This window comes from Bubalus kerabau, chromosome 1 (genome assembly GCF_029407905.1).
Source record: "Bubalus kerabau isolate K-KA32 ecotype Philippines breed swamp buffalo chromosome 1, PCC_UOA_SB_1v2, whole genome shotgun sequence".
In the NCBI taxonomy this organism is placed as follows: domain Eukaryota; kingdom Metazoa; phylum Chordata; class Mammalia; order Artiodactyla; family Bovidae; genus Bubalus; species Bubalus kerabau.
Window position 1 is genome coordinate 89050877 of NC_073624.1, and position 26381 is coordinate 89077257.

At 37.8% G+C, this 26381-nt stretch overlaps 1 protein-coding gene across 1 annotated transcript in view; it reads right to left on the reverse strand.

Moving 5' to 3' along the window:
* Positions 1–26381, reverse strand: part of SLC38A4 (solute carrier family 38 member 4) — an 83948-nt gene that overhangs the window by 28358 nt on the left and 29209 nt on the right. Inside the window, exons 2-4 of the mRNA XM_055581702.1 lie at positions 7659–7891; positions 2560–2650; positions 1938–2053 (exon numbers count right to left, since the gene is read on the reverse strand). Of these exons, the coding sequence (XP_055437677.1) occupies positions 1938–2053; positions 2560–2650; positions 7659–7777 (326 nt within the window). The 5' untranslated portion in view covers positions 7778–7891. The remainder of the gene's footprint in view (positions 1–1937; positions 2054–2559; positions 2651–7658; positions 7892–26381) is intronic.

Below are 26381 nucleotides of genomic sequence, written 5' to 3' on the forward strand. Positions count from 1 at the left end.
CAATGAGGTACAAATGTTCTAACAATTCTAGCTCTATTGTGCTCTTATTTGTCACAAAATATGTTCACCAGAACTGTCTAATCAATGTCTTATTCATCTGTTGTTCCATACAGCTTATGAATTGACCTGTTTTTAAGAATTATGCAATTCAGATTACATAGTTTTATTCCCTGGAAAAATGATGAGAATACTCTATATTCTAAACATATACTTGCTTTGGTAGAAAATACTAAAAGTAAACACCAATGAAATCCTGTGTCACTTGTTGGGAATTAAGGGAGATTGCTGAATCCATTTTGGGCTACTTGGATACACAAAACACATCTCATGATCTCTAACAATTTAATTGCTTTGGCCAAATTAATCTGCTAAATGTTTACAGGCCTAAAATGAGGCTCTCAGTTTTAAAAGTGGAATATTCTCCTCCCATGAAGATGATCTGCGGCTCTAGAATTGGAGAAAGTATCTCTTACTTCTACTCATCAGTGATCTATGAAAATTTCCTAATTATTTTAATGGTATGTGTAATTAGTACAGAGAAGGCAGTCTGTTTGTTTCAAAGACAGAGTATATTACAAAAGTATACAACTACATATATGACTATACTTCTGGTCATTAAGAATCTGAGAATTTTTTAAAACTACTTTATTTCAAACATGGCTTAGAAAGGTAAAGTTGACATAAAAACCCATTCAGCTAAAAACTATAATCTAACAGTTCAATCAAAGCACTGACACAATATCAATATTTATAGTCCAGCCTGATCCTTAGCCCTCAAATAGCTATGTGGTTACCTAATCATATGTGATGTTTGGAACATAAATAGCATATATTTATAATATAAATGTTACATTCTTAGACAGTTATTCAAGACTCCAGCATTGCATTAGGGATTGTGATCTACATTCACACTGATGCCTGACTAACTTTATTCTTGTGAAGTATTTCACTGCTGCCAACTGTGTCTTTGAAAATATCAGGCTGCACATAATGACAAATGTCTGTGGCTGTCTGTCACAAGTGGTCTCCACCCTCCAGGTCGGCTCTGTGATGCTGCTGCCACCAGGCAGCATTTGACCAAGTTTGGATAAAGTGCATTGGTTTAGGAATAAACTTTGGCCACTATGCAAAAGTTCCCCATGCCAAGCATTGTTACTAGGTCTTGGGGATACAAACAAGAGGTGAATAAAAACAGGATTGAGCCATCTCCAAAGGCTTGCTGCTTTGGAGATGACAGTCTAGCCAGGGAGAGAGCCATTAAACAAATGAATCAGACAACTGCACAAAAATACTACCACTGTGATGAGGCTATAAGGTGGTTTGTCCCAGTCATGGAGACTGGGGGAAGGCATAACTGAGGTGTGGCTGAACTGAGTTATGGGGAGTTAACTAGATGTAGAGGAAAGGGAAGACGCTTCCAAGATCATGTGCAAAGGCCCTGTGGCAAGAGGGGATGGCACCTTCAAGGGATGGAGAGCAGACCACTGTGCCCATTGTATCTGGCATATAGAGCAACAGATGATGGGACTTGAGATGGGATCGAGGTACACAGGACCCTGCAGGTCCGGTTTGGGAAGGGATGTTTTTCCTGAGTGTCATAAAGTCAGATTTGCTACTGGGAAAGATCTTTTAAACTATTAAACACCATATTACTTTACAATGAATAACTTTGGACTGGTAGGGCTGTTCTAGCACTTTGGGGGAAGGGGGCTCAAACACATAAACTTTCTGCCATTTGAATAGAGATGGCTGGTTGAACAAGTACCAGGATTAGACTGCTCTGATGATTTCTCATTGCTGTTTTGTTTCAAAAAGAGAGAGAATATGCTAATACTTTCTCAGATGATTCTTATTCACAAAGATCAAATTTTGTTAATTGAAAGAGCACCAGGTATGCACTGGCCTTAAACTGAGTGTAGATACATCCAGGCACTTACATGAAAAGTATGATCCCTGTGTTGGCCATGGCATAGGACAGGCCCAGGATTCCACTGCCCATGATGGCATTACTCAGGTTGAATGAAGACATTCCAAAGGAGGTGGTCCCAGGATGCTTGAAGAAAAAGGGATGCATGATAAGCAAATACCCACCAAAGGATGAACCTTTTTTGGATTATTCTTATCCTGTATCATCTTTTTTTGGAAGAGACTACCACCAAAAATTGAAGATTAAAGTAAAATCACAGCAAATAAAACCATGACTCAACTTCAGTAAAAGCATGTAATTTTCAGTGGAATGTGGTACTTGATTTCAGCAGAGGTCTCGGTAAAAATAAAAAATACAGGTTGAGTAATAGAAAGAAGGGAAAACATGTACGACTGCAGATCACATTTGAGTTAGAATGATTTCTCCAAAAAACAAATAAATTTCATAAATGATTTATGCAGCCATATGGCGAACAGGAAAAACAAGCCCTTATTCCAGTAAGGGCCTGAATAAACAGAGAATGTGCTGATCAAGGCTTGGAAAATTTCAGTCACATTGCTTTCCTGCAGAGACCCAGGTAGATCAGACATCCTCAAGTCCTGTTTACTGCCGGAAAGCAGAGAATCACTTACATGTTCATCGTCATAATCTGCCAACTTCTTTTTCCCCAAAAATCCATTTGTCAGGAATTTCTGACTTTCAGCATCTTCATTAGTAAACTGACTGAACATACACACAAAGGAAAAGAAGACAGTAAAAACAGCTAGTGAATGCTCTGATTTATATTTATGTTTCTGGTGATCTAAGTCACTGAATCAGGGGAGGAAAACAAGACACTTAAAGCTTTTATTTTTCTCTTCTCCTCTTCATACTAGTGTTCCTTCCAGACAAAAGGACTGAGCCCTATTTATGAGTATACTTTGGGAGGGAGGGGGAAAGCTCTGAAGGAAGAAAATATTTTTTAGTCAAAATCTTTTTAAAGCCACATTTTTCCTCCCACATTGACTATGCAAAAAATAGAATAATTAGAGCTAATTCCCTTTCTCTCCCAAAGAAAGGGGACAGAGCAGTGACTGCATTTTCTCAACTGTTAATACACCATGACCACAGGATCTTATTAGTTCAATAAGTATTTATTAAGTGCTTTGGCACTGTGATCTCATCTCTCTTCATGCTCAGCTGTCCTCATAAGGGAAACTTCCATGTCTGATATGAAGCAACTATGGCTCAGAAGAGTAAGACAGCATGTCCAGCCCCACCAGATCCCAAGTCTAGGGTCTCCTACAGCACCATGCAACCCTAGACAGAGCCCTTACCTGGCATTTTCCTCTTTTTTGATTCCACATTTAATACGCATATCTCTTGCTGGAAAGGAATTCAATGGTAGTTCTGTACTGTGTTTGGTTGTGTGCAAGAATGTGTATCTTAATTACTCTGAAAATGTACTTGGTTGTGTTAGACAATTAATGAACGAAACTAAGAAAACCTTTTAAAGAAACCCAATGAATTAGCAGAAGAGTTGAGAGGGCTGTAAGATGCAGGATTAAAGAGCAGGACTTTAAGACATCACTGTCCACACAGCAGGGCTTCCCTGGTGGCTCAGTCAGTAAAGAATCTGCCTGCAATGCAGGAGATGTGGGTTCAACCCTGGGTCGGGAAGATCACCTGGAAAAGGGCATGGCAACTTCAGTATTCTTGTCGGGAGAATCCCCAAGGACTGAGGAGCCTGGCAGGCTACAGTCCATAGGGTCGCAAAGAGTCCGACATGACTGAAGAGACTGAGCAAGCACAAATCCACTAAACACTGTGATAGTGGTCGACTTGGTCCAGGCTGGAAGCTGCACATCCCACGGCAGCACTGGTTGGCAACTGAAGCTGTATGCCAGAGATATGAAGGATATGAGGATGTGAAGATTTGAGGATATGAAGCTAGTACCAGTCACGTTTCTGAACGTTTGACTAATGAGTTCAGCTGCCACCACTGCATTTTGATACTGGAAAATGTCACAGAGGCTTTCGATTATAGGAAATACTCAAATATGCATGCTTTTTAAAAGTGTTTCATTATTAGATAAATTGCAACTTTTAAGGCATTTCTTGCATGAGAGAGTAAGATAAAATGATTGGAGGTTTTTTTTTAAGTAACCCTTAGAAATAAAAAAGGTAAAATAATTATTATAGATCTGTGCAAATTATCTCTTAGAAGTTAAGCCTGAAAATATCTTATGAGAAAGAGGGACAATAAGGCTACTTTTTGAGAACAGAGAACAATATAAAGCACAGATAGAACTAGACAGATCACGAAGACAAAATCACAAAGTTTCATGCGCTTTTCTAAAACCCAGGAAGTGGCTTTTCTTGAACCATGTGGTGTACAAGTTAGGAATATTCCCTGTCATTTTTCTCCTATCTCTTGAAGGAAGAATAAGGCCCTCAGAGGCTATCTTCCTCCATCTCTGTACTCCTTCCTCCCTTTTGTGCTTTATTTTTATAGTCTGTAGTTATGCTATGTGGAGACTGGTACATAATGTTCATAGCTGGAAACGGAAAAGATAAGATGAAACAGAGCCCCAAATGGGACTAATGATAATAAAAACAAAGATGTCATCTAGATTTAAACTCTGGAATATCCAACATTCTAATTTTAACCTTAATCAATAAGCTAGAATCCTTTAGCCCATGAGTAATTTTAAAGTTTTAGATGTAAAAGTAAACAGACTTTCTCTTTTGAGGCATTTGCATGTTCTTATTTTGGCATGAGATGAATCGTAGTCATAAAACATGTCAAGATTGTATAAAATATATGAGAAATGTCCCCAGCATCTTCAGTGATTTAATATCAAGCCCAGCATATATTGAAAACATAAGTATAATGATTCCAAATAAATGTATTATGTTGAATTTCCCCCCAAATTTACATTTAAGAGATCAAACCAAACATAAACAAACCCATCTTTTTAAAATGATCATAAAATTGCAAAATAATGACCCACTAGAATCAGGACTTACAAGCTAAGTCCTTGTAAGTGTTCCAGAACACACTGTCTGAAGCTGACAAAAGCATTCTTGCTGTTTCCATGCCGGCTTTCAGAGGACCAAATCTAATGACCCTGCAGGACTCTTCTGAGGACCCTGTCCCCCTCAGCTCTGCCACTTCCACAGAGCTTATATCTGTATGCACCTTTCTCAGAAACAAAAGAGCCCTTGGATTTGATCAATTTCCTGAGTAATGAAGTGGAGGGGAAAATAACAGTTCACTGAGTATCATCTATCTCAAAGGCACTCATTTAATCCTCAGCAAAGTAGGTGTTGGTTTGCCATTTTGCATTTTCCACTGATGCTCAAAGAAGATAAATATCTTCTCCAAAGTCAGATGACTCCTCTGCTGATTCCAAAGCCCTGGTTCTACCATGCTGTGCCTTCTCAAGAGTAAGTCAGAAAGAGAAAGACAAATATTGTATACGAACATACATATACATATATATATATATATGGAATCTGGGCTTCCCATGTGGTACTAGTGGTAAAGAACCCGCCTCCCAATGCAGGAGACACAGGAGACCTGGGTTTGATCCCTGGGTCGTGAGGATCCCCTGGAGGAGGGCACAGCAACCCACTCCAGTATTCCTGCCTGGAGAATCCCACAAACAGAGGAGCCTGGTGGGCTATAGTCCATAGGGTCACAGAGTCAGACACGACTGAAGTGACTTAGTATGCACGCACATATGGAATTTAGAAAGATAATACTGATGAGCCTACTTGTTAGAGAACAAAGGAGGCACAGACATAAAGAACAGAGTTTTAGACACAGTGCGGGAAGGAGAGTGTGAGATGAATGGAGAGAGTATCACTGAAACCTATATATTACCATATATAAAATAGATGGCCAGTGGGAATTTGCTGTATGACACAGGGAACCCAAAGCCCATGTTCTGTGACAACCCAGAGGGATGGGATGGGGAGGGAGGTGGGAAGGGTTTCAAGAGGGAGGGGACATATGTATACCCAGGGTTGATTCATATTGATGTATGGCAGAAACAACCATGATATTGTAAAGTACCTTCTAATTAAAATTTTTTAAATATATTATGCTGAAAAAAAAGAGTCACCCAACCTACAAAGAGTCATGTTGACATCTCCATGGCCTATCCAACAACACTAATGTTTACTGGGCTGGCTTCCTGGAGGAAGAACAGTGCTTCCTCCTGACACCCTTCCTGGGTGTTGTGAATGCAATAAGACATCCTGATTTGAGGATAATATTCTCTACTCCAGACCTAGATTTAATAAAAAATTCACTTCTGAATATCTTAAATCATGAATAATTTGTGTTATGTAATATTTTATAAGAAGTTACTAAACTTATCAAATAACAGTTGTGCAGCTACTCTGTTCCAGGCAGTGCCATTAACCTGGTGTAGTGGCATCATGAACATCCGGCTAGGGAGAAGGTGCACAGAGCAGGTGATCACTTCTAACTGGAGGATGGCTTCATAGGAGACCTGATATTGAGCTGAGTCTTGAAGAAAGAGTGCAGCCAGTAGAGAAAAAGGGGGAGGGTGAGTGGATAATACTTAAATCAGGGCATTCCAGGCAGACAGAGCAGAGTGAATGAAGGAACAAGAGTTTTGAGTGGCTCAACAAGGCTAGAAGACAGCACATAAACAGGGAACAGGGCAAGGGATGAAGAGGAGAGCTAGGTGAGGGCTAGATCATGAAAGGCCTCATATGCCGAGCAATGTGTAGTATAATCTTTCTCTCATAGCTACTGAGGAAGCACTGAAAGGGTTTACCTTAGGATAAGACATGAGTCCATTTGAAATTGTAAAAGCTTACTTTTGCAAGGAATGTGGAGGGCTAGTTGGAAGTGAGTAAATTGTAAGATGGGGACTAATCAGGGATGTTCTAGTGGATGAGTGACAGATGATGAGGAACAAAAGCAAGATGGCAATAGAATGGATATAGACAAGTGGGTGGACTTGAAACATTAATGAGGTAGAAGCAACTGGATATAGTCAAACATTGTACATGCAGTTTGGCAGAAGGGATGAGTCAAAGTTGATACCAAAGGCCCTTTGATTGAGTTGCTGAATGATGCTGATGACTTTCACCAAGATGAAATTGCTAGAAGAAGGGAAAATTTTGAAGAGGATGACAAGAGTTCAATATTAGACATCACAAGTGTAACTTAATCAAGGAGGCAATTCAGACACATGAGTCATCCAGTAGAGATGTGTAGTAAACAGTTGAATATGATGATCTGAAATTCAGTTGAGAAGTTTAACAGGCTGAAATGTGCCATATGTTCAGTGGGTGAAGCCATGATGGCTGTGAATAAGCTGGCTCAAAGGACACTTTTAGCCAGAGAAGAATCTCAGCAGAACTCTGGAGATGTAGAAACCCTTAACAGAGCAGTCAGAAGAAGAGGAACCTGAGAGAATAACCCAAAAGTTAAGAGAAGTGGTGTGTTAATTATAATTTAAATTATTTAATATTATCAATAGGAACAAGAACACTGTAACTGCAATTTTAAAGTAATCATACAAAGGACGGACGTACAATAATGATATAACAATGTGTACTTCAGGATCAGAGAGTTGATGTGTTAACATCAAGATCATTGTTAGCTCTCAAATAGGTAATAAATTCAGTTCTTCCCAACAAAAGTTTTGTTTTCCATGTCCATAAACCTCTCATTTTTCCATGGAGCCTGATCATTTTAACCCCATACCTGCTCATTGCTGCCTTTTCTAAATTTCCCATCCCGGTGTAGCTATCTTGAATACTTTCTCCACTGATGCTCTCATCATCAGGCTCGATGTTGACATTGCTCAGTTCCATGGGATCCATTTGAGTTGTCAGCGCTTTCTTGTCCACACACAAGCTCCTTCAGTGTAAACAAGATACTGTACCTTCAGCTTGAGGCTCTTCTACTTGGTGTTATTATGTTCAGAACACTCTGTTCTGCAAACAGAACACAGAATAAATCTTTATAAATTTCTTTAAATTAGATCAGTAAGTCCAAACCACCGACTTGTGTGTGTTCTCTGTAAAAACATGAAAAGTAAATAAATTCCTGAAAAATTCACAAAGTATGTCTCCAAAGTTTCCATTACCCAATACAAAAAAAAAGAAAGAAAGAAAGTGAAAGAGAAAAAGGAAAATTCTTAATAAATTGCCAAATTAGCTGGTATTTATAGAATGTTTTTTCAATGGCAGGGGCTTTAATAGTCACTGTAGAAAGAAAAAAATAAATCTTAAGACATGGTAGCAGTCTTCAAGAAACTTTAGGTATTTGTTAGCAAATTGTATGACTTAAATGGCTGACAATGATAAAATATTGATAAAGAAAGATCTGCCAAGGTAGAATCTACCAGTGTCTCCACCAACAGTAACACAGAAAATGACTGTGTTAATTTTGCTTTAATCTGTTAATCGGGCAAGAAAGAATTAACACCATCAAAATACTTAATAACATGCAACACGTGGTAGCGTCAGGCTCAGGGAGCCCCTTTTCAGGCACTTGGATCATGAAACCAAAGTTAAGAACAGTAACAAAAGTAAGTACAAGTTTATTTTTGAATCAGCCTCAGTCACCATCTATGCAAAGCTGAAATGCATTTTAACAAGAAAGGGATCGAGCTTTTAGGCTTTGCTCTGCCTTTAATTCACTGGATCTCAACACATTTAACTTTTTTTAACCTCATTTTCCTCAATTAAGTGAAAAGGGGTGGACTGCTACTGTGCAAAAAATTTGCTACAAATCCATTAATGTTAATATTCTGAAATTTTTACCATTAGTTTCGTTCATTTCTCATTGAATCAATATATTGGCAAAAACACTATCACTCTTGGAAGGTGTGGTTCTGAAACATACACTACCATTTGGTAAGGAAATCCTGAGCAGAGAATCTAAGATAAAAATTGCTCCAGTACGCGTGGAATCCATAAATTCCCTGGCAAATAAGAACAGGCACACGAGAATGACTCCATAAATCCAGTGCTGCAGCAGCCCGTCTGTGGAGGACAACCCTTGATCAAGACGATTTCATACTCCAAATCACAAAAGTTGCAAATCACATATGGAAACTGAAACTCAATAGGAGAGTCAGGAGGCACAAGAAGTAATAATTCACACCTGAGTGACTACAAACGGCAAAGTAATTTAAAACGGACTTTATGATAAAAGAAAAAATAAAATGGACTATAAAATTAATATAATAAAAAGTAATAAAAGATTTGAAATAACAAATAACATCAACAGATTATAAACACAATAGAAGACAGACTGGTTTGAGAAAAACACAAAAAGAATTCTAAAAATAAAATATATAATTATATTAAAAAAAAACTCAGCTGGAGGGAAGAGTAATGAAACTGGAAGATAGATTGGTGGAAATCACTCAAATTATACCACAAAGAAAGAAGGAAAAATATGAAGTTAAGAGACGTGGGGAAGAAAAAGAGAAGTAAAAAGTTAAACATGTCTGAATAGTTATTCTAATATGAAAGAATTGAGATAAGAGACAAAAAGGACAAAGAATTGTTGAGAACTAAAGGAAGAGAGTAGTTCTCAGGATTCAAAAAAACCATACAGTACTTCCAGCAGGAGGAAGAAAAATGAATATTTTTCATTAATAAAAGGTAGTGTAAGTATATAACATCAAAGATAAAGAGAGAAATCTTTGAAGCACCAGAGAGAAGCATACAATTAAAAGAAAAAGTAGAAACTTGTATTAACTGAGTACACACTTGTCTCAACATCCCACAGTATGACACAGTATCAGTTTCACTTCCCAATAGCAATCACTACTGACAGTTGCTGTTTTTACTTCTTCATTTAAAGTTAGTCATTCTAAATTTAAACTATTCACTAAAACCTCTCTGACTTGGTTTATCAACTCTAAACTGACACTTAGGAAAGATAAGGAAATTAACATACTTCTTTCTATACTCCTAATTGCTTCCTCCACACTCCTAATTGTTTCAGCTCATGAAATACTTCTACAATGTTGAGATTCATGATAATGTCATCTATTCTGTAAAACAAATCTCTCATAATTTACCTAAAAAATCAGCATTTACAACATTGCTGTGCTATAATTTACAACATTCAGTTCAGTTCAGTTCAGTCTCTCAGTCGTGTCCAACTCTTTGCGACCCCATGAATTGCAGCACGCCAGGCCTCCCTGTCCATCACCATCTCCCAGAGTTCACTTAAACTCAAGTCCATCGAGTCGGTGATGCCATCCAGCCATCTCATCCTCTGTTGTCCCCTTTTCTTCCTGCCGCCAATCCCTCCCAGTATCAGAGTCTTTTTCCAATGAGTCAACTCTTCGCATGAGTTGGCCACAGTACCGGAGTTTCAGCCTTAGCATCATTCCTTCCAAAGAACACCCAGGACTGATCTCCTTTAGGATGGACTGGTTGGACTCTCAAGAGTCTTGTCCAACACCACAGTTCAAAAGCATCAATTTTTCAGCGTTCAGCTTTCTTCACAGTCCAACTCTCGCATCCATACATGACCACTGGAAAAACCATAGCCTTGACTAGACGGACCTTTGTTGGCAACATGCAGCAGTGGCCATAGGACTAGAAAAGGTCAGTTTTCATTCCAATCCCAAAGAAAGGCAATGTCAAAGAATTTACAACATTACAATTGTGTAAATAGTATGGCCAAAGAACCAAGTGGTATATTTGACTACATAATAAAGGCAATATAATCCTATACTACTAAAACTTTCACTTCCCAGGTGGCACTAGTGGTGAAGAGCCTGCCTGCCAGTGCAGGGGACATAAGAGACATAGGTTCAATCCGTGGATTGGGAGGATCCCCTGGAGAAGAGCGTGGCAACCCACTCTAGTACTCTTGCCTGGAGAATCCCATGCACAGAGGAGCCTGGTGGCCTACAATCCATGGGGTCGCAAAGAGTCAGACACGACTAAAACGACTTAGCAGGCATGCACTAGAATTTTGGAAGCAAATTATCCACACTCTTTTACTTTCTGAAGGGCTTCCTCCTCCCTCTTCTGGGTCTTACTCAGCTGCCCATGTTTCTTGAATACCAAGCTATCTTCTTTCTTCAATTCATTTTGCATTGTGCTGAAATACTCCCTTGAATAACTTTTTCACACAATAGGTCCAGAAATAGAATTCCTGAGCTGTTTCATGTTGGAAAATATCTTTACTTTATTCTCAAACTTTTTTGATTGTTTGAATTCTAGATTCAAAATCATTTTCCTTTACAAGGTTGAAAACCTTTGTCTCTTGACTTCCAGCTTCCTCTGATGAATCAGATTCTCATCTCTTTGGTTTTTTTTTTTTTTTTCCCTTCTGAAAGGTTTTAGAATTTTCCTCCTTAACAAAATCTGAAATTTCTCCAGAATGTAACTAGATATGAGTAGTTTTAAAAATTCATCTTAATCCACACATGAAGAGCCCATTCACTTAAGAGACTTGTATCTTTCTTCTGATAAAAATGTTTTACCATTTTAAAATGTTTCCCTTCCTTTGAAACTTGTATTAGTCATGTACTGGCCCTCTTTATCTCTATTGCCAAGATTTTTTCTTTGTTTCCCATTTTGTTACTCAATGTTCAGGGATAGTTCCTCAATTTGCAGAAAAACAGATTTGATTTTCAGCTGTGTAACACTGTGATATAATAATACATATACATTTGGTCTTCATTCCCATTTCTGGCACAAAGTTCCAAATGTAATTACATAACTAATATTTCGGTTTTGTACCCAGTTCCTGAAATAGTTCTGGAATGATAAAGATGTTTTTGTTGTTGTTGTTATTCATACCAAGACCCTTTTAACCACACCTGAGTTTATGATAATGAAGTGGCTTTTTTAAAGTCCTTGGGATGGAGGCTGGTTGCTAGGGGAACCAACCAATTGATTAGAGAGCTGGGACTTCCAACACTACTTCCAATCAACTGAGAGAGGAGAGAGGGTGTGGACTGAGTCAATCACATATGGCCAATTATTTAGTCATGTCTAGATATGGATGGAGGAGCCTAGTAGGCTGGAGTCCATGGGGTTGCGAAGAGTTGGACAGGACTGAGCGACTTCACTTTCCCTTTTCTCTTTCATGCACTGGAGAAGGAAATGGCAGCCCACTCCAGTGTTCTTGCCTGGAGAATCCCAGGGACGGGAGCCTGGTGGGCTGCCGTCTATGGGGTAGCACAGAGTCGGACACGACTGAAGCGACTTAGCAGTAGCAGCAGTAGCAGATATTAAACACCCTAACTGAAGGGATTTGAAGAGCTTCTGGAGTGGTTATCATCCAGGTGCTGGGAGAGTGGTCCATAAGGAGAGGGCATGAAAGTTCTGAGTCCCTTTCCTCATACTTTGTCCTGTGCATCTCTGCCATCTGGCAGTCCCTGATTATATCCTTTTATAATAAACCAATAATCTAGTAAGCAAACTGTCTTCCTGAGTTCTGTGAGTGATTCTAGAAAATGATTAAATCTGATTTATAGCTGACTGGTCACAAGTACAGGTCTGAACTTGCATTGCATCTGAAGTGGAGGCAGTCTTGTAGGACTGAGCCCTTAATATATGGGATCTGATGCTAATTCCAGGAAACAGTGCCAGAATTGACTAAATTGTAGGACTCCCTGCTGGTGTGGGAGAATTGGCTGGTATGGGAAAAACTCATACTTTTGGTACCAGAAGAAAGTATTGGGGGTAGAGTAGAAAACCATTGTTTACTTTTAAGCTGTACCCATTTTCTTTTTCAACCTGCCAGCTAATTATTTTTCACAATCATGTTTTTAATTTCTGATCATTTGTTTATTCTCTTCTTTTTTCATACCATCTCTTTTGTTTGTTTTATAGATGCAGTATTTACACAAATCTTTCTAAGGCTATTGATTTCAAGTTTCCAAATGCTCTTATTGTTCCCTAAATTATGTATTTTTCCTGGAGTTATTCTCTTTGTTCATCTTGGCTCTTCTCTTCCATTTGCCTGGCTTTCCTGAAATTCTTAGTGATCCTAGGTTGTCTGTTCATATTTATGAATGAAGAGTATGTTGGTTAACTTAGAAAGCTAGTACTTGGGGTTTCTCTGAATCTTACAGGCTCATTCCACTGACGGATTGCTCCCTTGTAGGTCCCCTGTAAGAATCTGCCTGCAAATGCAGGAGTTGCAGGTTTGATCTCTGAGTGAAGAAGATCCCCTGGAGAAGGGGATGCCTGGGAAATCTCCTGGACAGAGGAGCCTGGCAGGCTGCATTCCACAGGGTTGCAAGAGTTGGACACGATTTAGTGACTAAACAGCAAACAACAGGTCCAGGTAAGTGGCGTCTATGCAGTCAGTCTGTCTGCAGAGCAACTCCAGGACTCCGCTCCCAGACATAGCTGGCGCTGTAGACAAGGTTCCTCAGGGAGCAAAATGCAGTGATGTATTTTCCTCTTGGTGGAGCTTCCATTTTTGCTTGTTATCTCTCTTTGCCTGCTGTGGAGGTCTTAATATTTATTATAAAGTCCATTCTTAGGCTCTCTTTACAGACTAGATTGCAGCCTTATTTTTTGACCAAAAGAGGCAACCCAAACAGATGAAGAGTCCAAACCAAAGTTCCTTGGTGAACACGTGGTCACTGGTTGCTCATGAATCATGCCTCCCCTTTGTATATATAGACTTAACTTGGAACTCCTACTGGACTGCCTCTGGAAAAAGCCCAATTACCTGGTTTACCCTGGTTCCTTTTCTCTTTCACAGGTTTTCCACCCCTATCTGCTTCCTGGCTTGTAGGAATTCTTAAAACTTCCATTTGTTGCTGATCAGTTCAGTTCAGTCACTCAGTCATGTCTGACTCTCTGCAACCCCATGGACTGCATCACTCCAGGCTTCCCCGTCCATCACCAACTCCTGGGGCTTGCTCAAACTCATGTCCATTGAGTTGGTGATGCCATCCAACCATCTCATCCTCTGTCATCCCCTTCTCCTCCTGCCTTCAATCTTTCCCAGCATTAGGGTCTTTTCAAATGAGTCAGTTCTTTGCATCAGGTGGCCAAAGTGTTGGAGTTTCAGTTTCAGCATCAGTCCTTCCAATGAATATTCAGGACTGATTTCCTTTAGGATTAACTGGCTTGATCTCCTTGCAGTCCAAGAGATTCTCAAGAGTCTTCTCCAACACCACAGTTCAAAAACATCAATTCTTCAGTGCTCAGCTTTCTGTATAGTTCAACTCTCACATCCATACATGACTACTGGAAAAACCATAGCTTTGACTAGACAAACCTTTGTTGGCAAAGTAATGTCTCTGCTTTTTAATATGCTGTGTAGGTTGGTCATAACTTTTGTTCCAAGGAACAAACTTCTTTTAATTTCATGGCTGCAGTCATCATCTACAGGGATTTTGGAGCCCCGCCAAATAAAGTCTTTCACTGTTTCCATTAATTCCTCATCTACTTGCCATTAAGTGTTGGGACTGGATGCAATGATCTTAGTTTTTTGAATGTTGAGTTTTATTATTTTACAGATCTCTTGTGATTTTGTTCCTTTAAGAAGGACCATTTCATTTGAAGTTTCTTTGCTTGAATTCCTCAAGGATAGGTCCTAAACTCCCCGTGTTCCAATCTACTCCCAAGACTTCATAAACCATGGACTCGCTAAATCACAGTTCTGGCCCAGGCCTTCCTTCTGACCTCCAGTTGCATATCTCCAGTGCCCTAATGTATATATATTTGTGTATCTCAAAGGCAGTTCAAATTCAATGTGCCTAAAATCTAACTTGTGACAGTTCCTCCTTCTTCCAGTATTTCCAATCCAAAGAATGTTGTCACCATTTATCCAGATCTTCACATCAGAAATATCAGTCTTCTAATTTTTTATCCTTAACATTTATTCCTTTCTAAAGTCTAGTTGATTTTGCAACAATTATAGTATTTCTCAAATTAGTCCACTTCCTTCTATTGCTTCCACCATCGGTTTTGTCCAAACTTTCTTACATTGTCAATTGCTGCTGCTGCTAAGTCGCTTTAGTCGTGTCCGACTCTGTGCAACCCCACAGACAGCAGCCCACCAGGCTCCCCCGTCCCTGGGATTCTCCAGGCAAGAACACTGGAGTGGGTTGCCATTTCCTTCTCTAATGCATGAAAGTGAAAAGTCAAAGTGAAGTCACTCAGTCGTGTCTGACTCTTAGCGACCCCATGGACTGCAGCCTACCAGTCTCCTCCATCCATGGGATTTTCCAGGCAAGAGTACTGGAGTGGGGTGCCATTGCCTTCTTTGTTTGTCAATTGCAACAATCATAATTGATACCTTCATCCTTTCTTGCCTACCCTCCCCCTCCTCATTCATTTTCTACAAATAGTCATATTAATCTTTTAAAAACAAAACTTAGATCATGTCGTTTATTTGCATAAAATCCTGTATTGTCTTCCCTTGACTCTTAGGATAAAATATAAAATTCTCCACATGCCCACAAAGTTCCACAGGGTCCCTCTACTCCTGATTTCACTCCTTCCACACTCTTCCCACCTCACTGTTCTAGGTATTCTGGCCTCCTTTCAGTTTCTGGGTCTCCCTGAGTTCTCTACCACCTCAGGCCATTTGCCTGATAAGACAGATTGCATGAAGAATGGCCCCTAATCTTAATTTTGGTCCTGGTCAAGGGACATCTTCTCACCTAAGTTGGAACACAGTTTTTCACAGCTCATATCTTTAGCTCTGAAGATTCTATTACTGATCTATTTTAAGGGAAAGTGAAAGTGAAGTCACTCAGTCGTGTCCGACTCTTAGCAACCCCATGGACTGCAGCCTACCAGGCTCCTCTATCCATGGGATTTTCCAGGCAAGAGTACTGGAGTGGGGTGCCATTGCCTTCTCCAGAAAATCCACTAGAATAGAAAATTTTAACACCTCTTAAAATCTGAAAGATCAAGTAGAAGAAAAAGAACATTAAAATAGAGACAATTTGGCCAATACAATTAATAGTTTGGTCTAATGAACACCCAACAACTGGAAATATGCATATTTTCAAGCACTAACACAAAGTTTACAAAAACTGACCTTATTTTAAGGGAACAACAGCTAAAAGCACAACTTTAAAAGAATTAGATTACGAGAAACTAGATACACTGAGTCATTTGCATGCTGCACAAAGTAGGTCCTTTGAAGCATTTAGACTACAGCATAATTGCTAAACCTTAACACATGATTAATCAACATGGAAGTGTATAAAGATGGTATTTATTTATTTATTTAACAAATACTGAGAATGAACTATAAGCCGGAAACTATGAAAAATAAAGCACGAATAAGACAGAATCCCTATACCTGATGAATTCTGTTTAGTAGAGAAAACAGATTTTTGAACAAGCTCTTATATTATAATCTTTACTTTTTTCTCTGAATAAATACTTATTGAACTAATCAATGAATCACTCCCTGGGGAGACTAGAAAAGAACAATGCTGTGACTGAAAAATATAATAACATAATATGTGTGTGTGCTCAGTCGCTCAGTCGTGTCTGACTCTTCACGACCTCATGGACTACAGCCTGGCGAGCTCCTCTGTTTATAGGAAACTCCAGGCAAGAATATTGGAGTGAGTTGCTATTCCCTTCTCCAGGGGATCTTCCTGACCCAGGGATCAAACCTGGGTCTCCTGCATTGCAGCAGCTTCTTTACTGTCTGAACCACCAGGGGAGCCCTTTTCATTATATAATATATAACATATTAGTTTTCATAGCCATAGATTCTTCTGCTGCTCCCTATCTCAGTACATGGCACTTCATAAGAAGTGCTCACAGTGAAACAGAGCAGGACCCGATAGTCCTTGCCCTCCTCCCCTTGTCCTCTGCCTGCCTTCTGCCTGTGGAAAACATCAGTTAAAGAATAAGTTTAATCAGAGAAGTGAGAAATGCAGAAACAAAGGAAAACAGTCAAAGGAGACCAAATAATAATAATAATGTAGTCATTAAGCATAGTCAAGGACCTTCAGTTCTTTCTCAAGGGCTATAGATAATATTTTGAGCCATATCCTGTGAGCTGTCTTACAGATACTCAAACATCAGGTGGAAGAATTAACTAAATAATGACTAGACTGTACCCAAGACATGAGCTGCCACAATTCTGAGAACTGGCCACAAAGAAATGGGAACAAACGGACCCTGGAACTGAAGATTAACTGTACCTACAACAACCAAGATGAGACTGACCAGACCACCAAGGATCAATTTGAAGATGACTGTCAGAGCTGACTGTGCTGTTTTTGCACATAGCTCCCTCTCTCTGTCTATAAAAGCTCTAATCCCCTGCTCTTTAGGGATGGTGGGGGCGGGGGCGGGGGCGGGGAGTTGGCCTTTGGACAGATGTCCGCCCTCCCCCACCCCATCCCAGTTGCCAGCATCTGAAATAAAGCAAACTTTCCTTTCCACCAATCTGCCTATGTATTGGCTTTTGGGGGGTCAAGCAGCCAGATCCCATACACCTTTCCTTAACGATTGGAGGAATCTGGCTGAACTTCCCAGGTGGTCCAGTGGCTAAGACTCTGTGCTCCCAATGCAGGGGGCCCTGGGTTCAATCCCTGGTCAGGGAACTGAATCCCACATGCTGCAATCCTGTGTGTTGCAACTAAGACCCTGTGCAGCCAAATAAATAAAATAAATATTAAAAGACAAAGAGGAATTTGGTTATCATTATAGGTACTTCCCCTTTTCTATACTGTACCCCCTCTCCCATGTTCAATCTATCACCATATCAATCTTTCTTGCCACATTTATTTAAAATTAATTTACTTTTCTCTCCATGACTATTATGTTAATCCAAATGACTACATGTTGAAGAACCCAAAATTATTTTTCTTATTACCTTTCAGAATAAAGTCAAATTTCCTAACATGCTATAAGGCTCTACATAGCTTAACCCAGACAGAGCTCTTGAGTCCTGCATTGAATCACATGCCCCCTTACTGACTAGATTCACGGGACGTCTTTCATTTCTTCATTGCCACCTCGAGACCTTTCTAGCCGGCTGTTCCCTCTGCCTGGAATTCCCTTCCCCACATTCTTAACAAAGTGTCTCCCACAGTTAACTAAAAGAAACTAAAAATCTTTAAATGCCACACGGTCAGAGGGGCCCCATGTCTAAATTAGATTCCCCCATGGAACATGGTCTCCTCTTCCTTACAAACTCACCACACTTTGAACTTACATTTTTAGTTGTATGACTATTCGATAAATATTAATAACTGTCTCCTCTGCTAGGCAAAAAAAAATTCATGAAGGTGGGACAAGGTCAGGTTTGTAGACTACACATATTTTCCATTATCTAGCACAGTACCTGGTGACATATTCTTCGAAGACCAAGGCAATTTTATATGACCTCCTTTATAAATGCAAGTACAATTCTTATTACAGCTTTATAGGTTAACATTTCAAAGTGAAATAGAAATGTTCCCTTCCGGTTCCCAAGAAGAAGAGCAGCTTTGCTGTACAAAGAATGTTCAAAATTCTTCTAAAAGAAAAGCCAGATTTGATTTGACAGAACTTTCTATAGTCTAGCCTTTCTCGCTAATGAAGTTAGGTTTCTCTGCAATAGATTTTGCCGAAACAGACTGGATATTTGAGTCCAGTGATCTTCTGCATTGCCATTTTACTTTATTCATTCATGAAGGTGCAAAATCAAAATTTGAAACAAAAGTATTTGGAACACTATCACCATTTAGAAGTCTTTGTTTCAGCATACTTATTACGTTATCTGAATGTCCTAAATAGCTGATTCCTTATATTCAACTTTTAGTTATTAAACATTATATATAACATTTCTTTGTAGTATTATTTATAAACATTTATTTTACCTGATAAATGAAAGCACAAAAGAAAATAAATTTCCCACCATTGCTATTTGTTTTTCATGCCAGTCCAGTTCTGATGAATCTACTCTGAAATCTAGGTTCAGGTAGCAGATTTTACCCTTGGGTTGGATGAGCAGAAAGTTGCTGATCCTACAGCAACTCACTCCAGTATTCTTTCCTAGGAAATCCCATGGACAGAGGAGCCTGGCAGTTTTCAGTTCATGGGGTAACAAGAGTTGGACATGACTTAGTGACTAAACCACCACCAACCACAACTTCTAAAAGCCAAATTATCTTGCATCAAAGGATAAATGAATATAGATTTGACAATGAAATGAATCTAATATTACCTTTATGTAATATTCTCTTAAACAATTTCCCCAACAATGTCATGCTAATCACATGTTGATACTCAGATGACTCATTAGTCTATGGCATGATTTCTCACAGAAATCAGCTTTCATAAACGCATTCACTGTCAGTCTGAAATACATCTTACAAAAGAAACTGCCAATAATAGCAAAACTGTATTCACTTGACTTGGGCTTTACTGGTGGCTCAGATGGTAAAGAATCTCCCTGCAAAGCAGGAGACCAGGTTTGATTCCTGGGTCAGGAAGATCCGCTGGAGAAGACAATGGCTATCCACTCCAGTATGCTTGCTTGGAGAATGCCATGGACAGAGGAGCCTGCTGGGCTATAGTCATTGGCGTCTCAAAGAGTCAGACATGACTGAGTGACTAAGCATTCATTTGACAACTTTGTATTGCTGGTACTAATATTTTAGCATTTTAATTCCCTTCCTCTACTTAGACATAGCTTAGAAATAATATCAAGGGAGAACTGGAAAGTTAAAACAATTTACCGTATGTTGAGGTCTAGTCCCTTTGCTAAGAATATTACATGCTTCTAATATAAGAATTAAAGTAGCCTTTCGATGAAGTATAAAGGACTATTCATAAAATCCATATACATTATTTCACTTATAAATTTTCTAGCTCTGCTCTTAGAAAAAGACATAGATTCTCTAGTCATCTTAAATGTTAAGAAATACCTTAAATTCCTGCATAAATTTTAGTTCCTATTTTCCCGAACAGTAGTTTGTTTCCAAAAGTGCACCTCAATATGTAGCATATTTAATATTACACAGTGAACTCCTTATCCATGTTAATGTGCAGTATTTAATAATCTGTCATAAATTATGGATATACTAAATTCTAAATGTCTATATTCTATATAATAGATACTAGACCACCTGCAGAGGTACTTATTTCCTTCTGAAATAAACTATTTAACTCTTTAAAAATTAACTCATATATTAAAAATAATAGCTTCAATAACCCCTAAAGCACACTGTATAACATAGTTTAAGAAAAGTCAAGAGTTGAGCTCTCAAAACTACATTTCTCAGCACTTAAATGTTACTTATATAATTCTTAGAAGTAGAAAGACTTTCCAGAAAATCCCAAAACACTATCTAAATATAATTTGAAAAAAATGGCAGATCTTGTCTTGTAAAACAAATGGCTATCTTTTCTAGGAAACATACCTAAATTTTTTTGTTTGTCAAGAATAAACCTTAGTCAATGAATTGTCCATGAATATGATGCATATCATCATTTAAACTATTTTTTCACTGAGTTATAAAAGTTTCATTATCACCTAGACATTTAATTAAAATAATCACCATATGCTCTATAAGAAGCTCAAAATGCATTGAGAATTCTCCTGCTGTCTGATAAGTACATTTGAGGAGTACAGATCTAATTTTTAGATATCTGATTCCAGCTTTTATATATCTAAAGCTTTGTTTATATTCTACTAATCTGTCAGTTTCTTCCAGTAAATTTGCTGTAAAAATACTCCTTCACTAAAATGGTTACATAAAAACACAAGCTAAGACACAACATTTTTTTTTTTCTTTTGAAAATGACGCCACCCAACCACTTTAGCCTTTCACATCTGCTGTAGTGGTATGATGTTCCTTCTTTGAGCAAACTAAGTTTTGGTGGGTGTTTTTGTTTTTAGGATAAAGAAAGTCTTTACTAACACTAAGAGCGTACATCTCAAATGTTATACTTTTTCCTAAGAAAAACTGTGTCAGCTCTTCATTCCATAGCCTCCTCCCAGGATCTGGGTAAATAATTTCAATATTTGACATTATATTGAATCGATTTTTTATAAGAAAAGTAATAAATAATCAATACCATAAAAAGAAGAAATGAAGCATTATTTCAACACTGTAAGTTTTCATGTAAAATCAGCTTTACCTTAATTATTTATCCAGTCCTGTGCAGTCTTTCCAAAATTGTTTGGCAGAGCAGACCCCTGTTCCAGAGTTGACTTATGTGAAATTTTGGGGACCTAGACAATGATTTAAAGACCAGTGGGAGTGATCTAGACAAGCCAATCACCACCAACCCCTCACCCCAACACCTCCCTCTGTCCAACTTGCGTCAGCTCTTAAAAAAATAGAGAAGCTAAATCAGTTTACTGTTGTACACTCGGATTAAACACCAGTTACACCAATTTCTGTTTGCTTTTAGAATTTTGGCTTTTATACAACAAAACAGTCACTTACTGAAAGCTTTACCTTGACCGGTATCTTTCTGTATCGATGTTCTACAGCTTGGTTGACTGATAAATCTGAAATGTTAATTTTTCTAGAGGTTTATGAACTGAAGTCAAATTAAAGTAATACCATAATAATGGAATCAGACTGCTTAATGAATTATTACAATCAGAAAGTGTAGACAGTATTAAATAGCAGAAGAGTTATTTTCTTCGGAATCGTTGATTTTATTCAGAGGAAATGTTATATTAGAATAACAGACACTCACAACAGCACCAAGTTACTCAAGGTGACGTAAGGCTGGAAAGCATTAGCCCTTTCAGACTCTGCTACCATTTCAAAGGTAGTGTGCTGAGTAAGCAAAACATTATTTGGAGTTTTTAGAGAATTTCTAAATAGACATTTTATCCCTTTCAAAAAAATCTACTTGACTTTCCATATATCAGAAGAGTTAAAATGTGTTGGCAAATAATTCATTCTGTTATGAAAATGTATAAAGCAGACAACATTATGAAAGTTAAGTGAGAAAACATTAAAAAACCAGTCTGGAATTAAGAGTTCTTTGCCTCTTTAATATTTATAACATCGATGAGCTCTCCAGTAACCAATCAAAAGAAATGCTAGATGCTAGATTGCAACAGTTGTGTCAATTTCCTATTTCTGAAAAAAAAAAAAAAAAAGGACTAAACATTGTTCTTTGAGAAAATCTTATGTTGATGCAAGAAATTAAACATTAAGCAAAGTGTCCAATTATCCATTTCTCTTTTCCTTCTCAAATAGGCTCATTTCATCTATTAACTTTAACATGGTATGTTTACTTTCATTTGTCTTTTACTTCTGCTTCTTTATTTTTCAGTTACCTTGTAACTTTGTCCATGATTGGATGAAAATTATTATGGTCTAGGGGAAAAATGATAACAAATACACTAATTTGTTGTCAACTGAAGCTCCAATACTTTGGCCACCTGATGCGAAGAGCCGACTCATTGGAAAAGACCCTGAGACTGGGAAAGATATAAGGCAGAAGGAGAAGGGGACAACAGAGGACGAGATGGTTTGATGACATCACCAACTCAATGGACATGAGTTTGAGCAAACTCTGGGAGATGGTGAAGGACGGGGAAGCCTGGTGAGCTACAGTCCATAGGGTTGCAAAGAGTCGGACATGACTGAGCGACTGACCAACAACAACAATACTAATTTAAATTTCAGATAAATTTAAAGAATATTTCTTTTCAAGTTATTTCCATCATTTAATTATTATCTTTCCAACTTAAGATTTTCTTCTGTTTGCAAAGTTATCAGATGAGTATAAAATTAAGAAAGCAAAAACCTGTGCTAATTGTTAGAAAATGAAATATTTGTGTTCTAGCAAAATTTCATGTAATAGTACAATTTCATTTCATAGTATATCTTCATGCAAAATAGGGTGGAGATAAATGAATAAATACCAACAGTTTTACCTCTCAAATTTTAAGTCTTGGCATCTATATAACTCTTATGTTCTTCAAGTTCACTAAGTAATTATAGCAGATTAGCATGCTGAATTAAAATGAAAAGTACACATAAGAGACTTCTATGAAGAGTTTTATATTTTTTTAGAACCTACTCTAATTGCAAAATTCTTATCAGAAAACTTTCCTGACATTTACTCAAAAGTCAAATATACATAGATAAAAACTAACTTGACAAAAGTTGGCTAAATTAAAATGACTTAGGAACATTTTTATTGTTCAATTATTTTTCCCCTAGATATCTGACATATTTGGACATGCAAAGATTAACAAAGAAATGTATGGTTTGGTCTTAACAAAACTCATAGTAACTTTCCTTTCACAAGGAAAATACAGACTTAAGCATTATAGTTTTATGTTCTGAATATTTCTTAAATCATATCATTATGTAATTTCATATACATTTGGCAGTAGGTCTATTCTCTTTTGATTTTTAAAACATGAAAATGCCACATAATCTGATAGGATCTAATTTGGTACAAGCATCAGTGTACAAAGAGGTAATGAACCAGAATATGTACAGACTTTTAAAAAAATGAATAAAATGAAAAATATGTGGATAGTGAATAATGAAGCAAGTCTGAACAATGAAATGACAGACATTATGATCCTTTTCATAAGGAATTCATAGAAGTGCCACCAAGAACAGAGGTGGTTGAGGTGGGAAGTTGGTGAGACTTGGTTGAGGTGGGAAGTTGGTTTGCAAGGTGAAATATATGTCCACTTAAAGAGATACCCAGCTTCCAGATTACAATATGATTAATATTAGCAGAATTATATCATATACTCCAGGACTCTAGAAGATGAAAAGTCCCCAAGGGACTAGGATCATCCAAGATGACTTGAGGGAGCCTACTGATCTTGAAGAGGGCCTTAAAGTCTGGGTGAGATTCCAATGGGTAAAGATGAAAGGGAGAGGCATTTTGGATGCAAAAGGTAGAAATGCTAGAAGCATATTCTGGCAACAGTGAAAACTAGTCTGGCTGCAGCAGAGACTTTTCAGAGAAAAACAGATTGGAATGGAATACTTTAGGCTATAAAAGACATTACATCTAGAGAACTCAGATTTCTGTGATCAAGATCTCTTGAAAGCTTCTGAAGAAAATCATAGAATCAGCAGGGAGGGATACAGGTGGGATGATAGGGTAGAGATGGAGAAGAGTTCAAGAAGGATGCTGAGGAGGCTGACTGCTGGCTTGGCTTTGGTAATATTTACCTGTCTGAGAATAATGGCAGAAGAGAAGGCAAATGAAAAGGATTTGAAGTGAGGGGGTCAATGGTAGTTTGACTCTTTCTTGTACTACTGTTTCTATTTATCACTTTCACTAGCTCACAACGCATGGTGTGAATTTTATGTGATACTTCTATCAGAAATAAGAAACTTGTAATGAAACCTTTATATTTCTTTATATAGAGAAAGAGAATATATGGTGGTAACTCATCCACTTCAGCACCCCATCAATCTGTGGTTCTCATTTTCAAATAGTACAGAGAAGATCCTAGAATGTATATCCCAATATGTTATCTAATAAAAGCACAAACTTTCTGACTCAAACTGATTCAGATCATACCCATGCATTAAATCAGATTTTTTTTTCTTGCCTGTATTTAAAAGCACTACTCATCTTGTTTCAAATTTCTACCTTCATCAATGTCTTTGAAGGAAAAGTTCCAGCTGGATAAAGTTAAAAATTGGTCAACAATATATATATCCTTTAGCCAGACTATGGCATTTTGCAATGACATAGGGAAAGATAACATCTTGTTCTCATAATTGCACCCAAATTTCTAATTTTAGTCACTGGACAAAATAATACTTGGAAATACAATGTGGTTATAGCCAAATTGGAAGAATATGGGTAGAAACAGTAATGACTAAGAAACAAAATCACCTAATCTTTAATAATTTTGTATTGCCTTTGTATCTGTATTCAAGTGCTTTTCTTTGCTCCTACTTTAATTTCCCTTTAGGTCACCTACCTTTTTCCTTGCTTCTGTTTCTTTTTAACTTTTCTGTGCTACATTGTCTTTTTTAAATCTGTTTTTATTTGGAAGATAATTGCTTTACAGTGTTGTGTTAGTTTCTGTCTTGCGACAGGGTGAATCAGCCATAAGCATACATATATCCCCTCCCTCTTGAACCTCCCTTCCACCCCCTCTATCCCACACCTCTAGGTTGTCCTGGAGCACTGGGTTGAGCTCTCTGGATTGAGCAACTTCCCACCAACTATTTATTTTACATATGGTAATATATATGTTTCAAAGTTATTCTCTCAATTGCTATACTGTCTTTACGAGACCTTATGCTTCAATAAGTTATCTTTTACAATTTCTAGGTTTTAGATTTGTGAACCCAAAATTGAACACGGTTGATCAGTTGCCAAGATTATAGATCTGTCCTCATCTTACAATATTAGTGCTTCCAAATACAGACAATATGTGAATTAATCCAACTGTTTTTTACAGTATTGTAGGTAATCAGCTACAGTGACCAAGCCATTCCCAGAAATGGAAGACACTAACATAACTGCAATTAGAAACAAGACTTTGATTACTTCTTTTTAACTTAGGATTTATTCTCTGGCTTTTGAGTTTCCGGCTTCCAGGGACAAAGAGCATTTGTGATCTTTACTGATGTCACTCTTTGGCCCTCCAAATTCTTCATCTTATCTGTCTTAGTATGAATACATTTTTTTAAAAAGAAGAAAAACCATATAGAAATGTTGCATAATTCTTCCTAAATCATTCAAATTACAGAATTCATGTTATCTTGGAGGTGATCTGAGTACGTAGGTCCTTTGATTCATCTGCAGAGAGAGGGAAGCATAGATGTGCTATAGGTCTCTCTCTTCATAGTTATGAAATTATTAATCTCATCTTACAGAAAAAAATAAGGACTACAAGAAGAAAAAACTGTAAATATGACCCTCAAAAGCCACATAAGAAATTAACTGTAAACATAGAAATACAAATGAATGATTTTCTAATTCTTCTTCAGCAGAGGATTCAAAAATACTTTTTAAATTTTTAAAAAATCCAAAAGCAGATTTCTGAACTGTCATACATTTTTCAATGTTCCTATTTCACAAAATAACACCTCAACACACATATAATACAAGTGACTTTATGAAGAGCCTTATTTGATGATACCTTCTAAAAGTCTAAATTTGGGACCCTCTCAAATATGAGTTCTCAAAAGGCTGCCCAGCCTGGCCCCAGGGAAAGGCTCTGCTTTTCTGTTCAGAAAAAAAAAAAATTCCCTGACCAAGAGAACGACAATGACCCACATGTGCTGAGGAATTGCTTGATGGATGGCGTCCCCCTGTCTTGAATCCAGCCTAAACCACCTTTACAGTTATACAATGGAGCATTCTGGAAATGTTTGAATAGTCACCGTGTTGCAAAATTAGCAAACAAGGTTGGGGCAGGTTGACAAATTTACTGACTTGGCCACAGACCTAAATAAAAATTCCTTTAGTCTCAGCTGATGAAAAAAAAAAAAAGACTAGTTAGAAGACAGCTTATGTTGTTCATGTTTTGTTTTCTTCATTTTGCCTT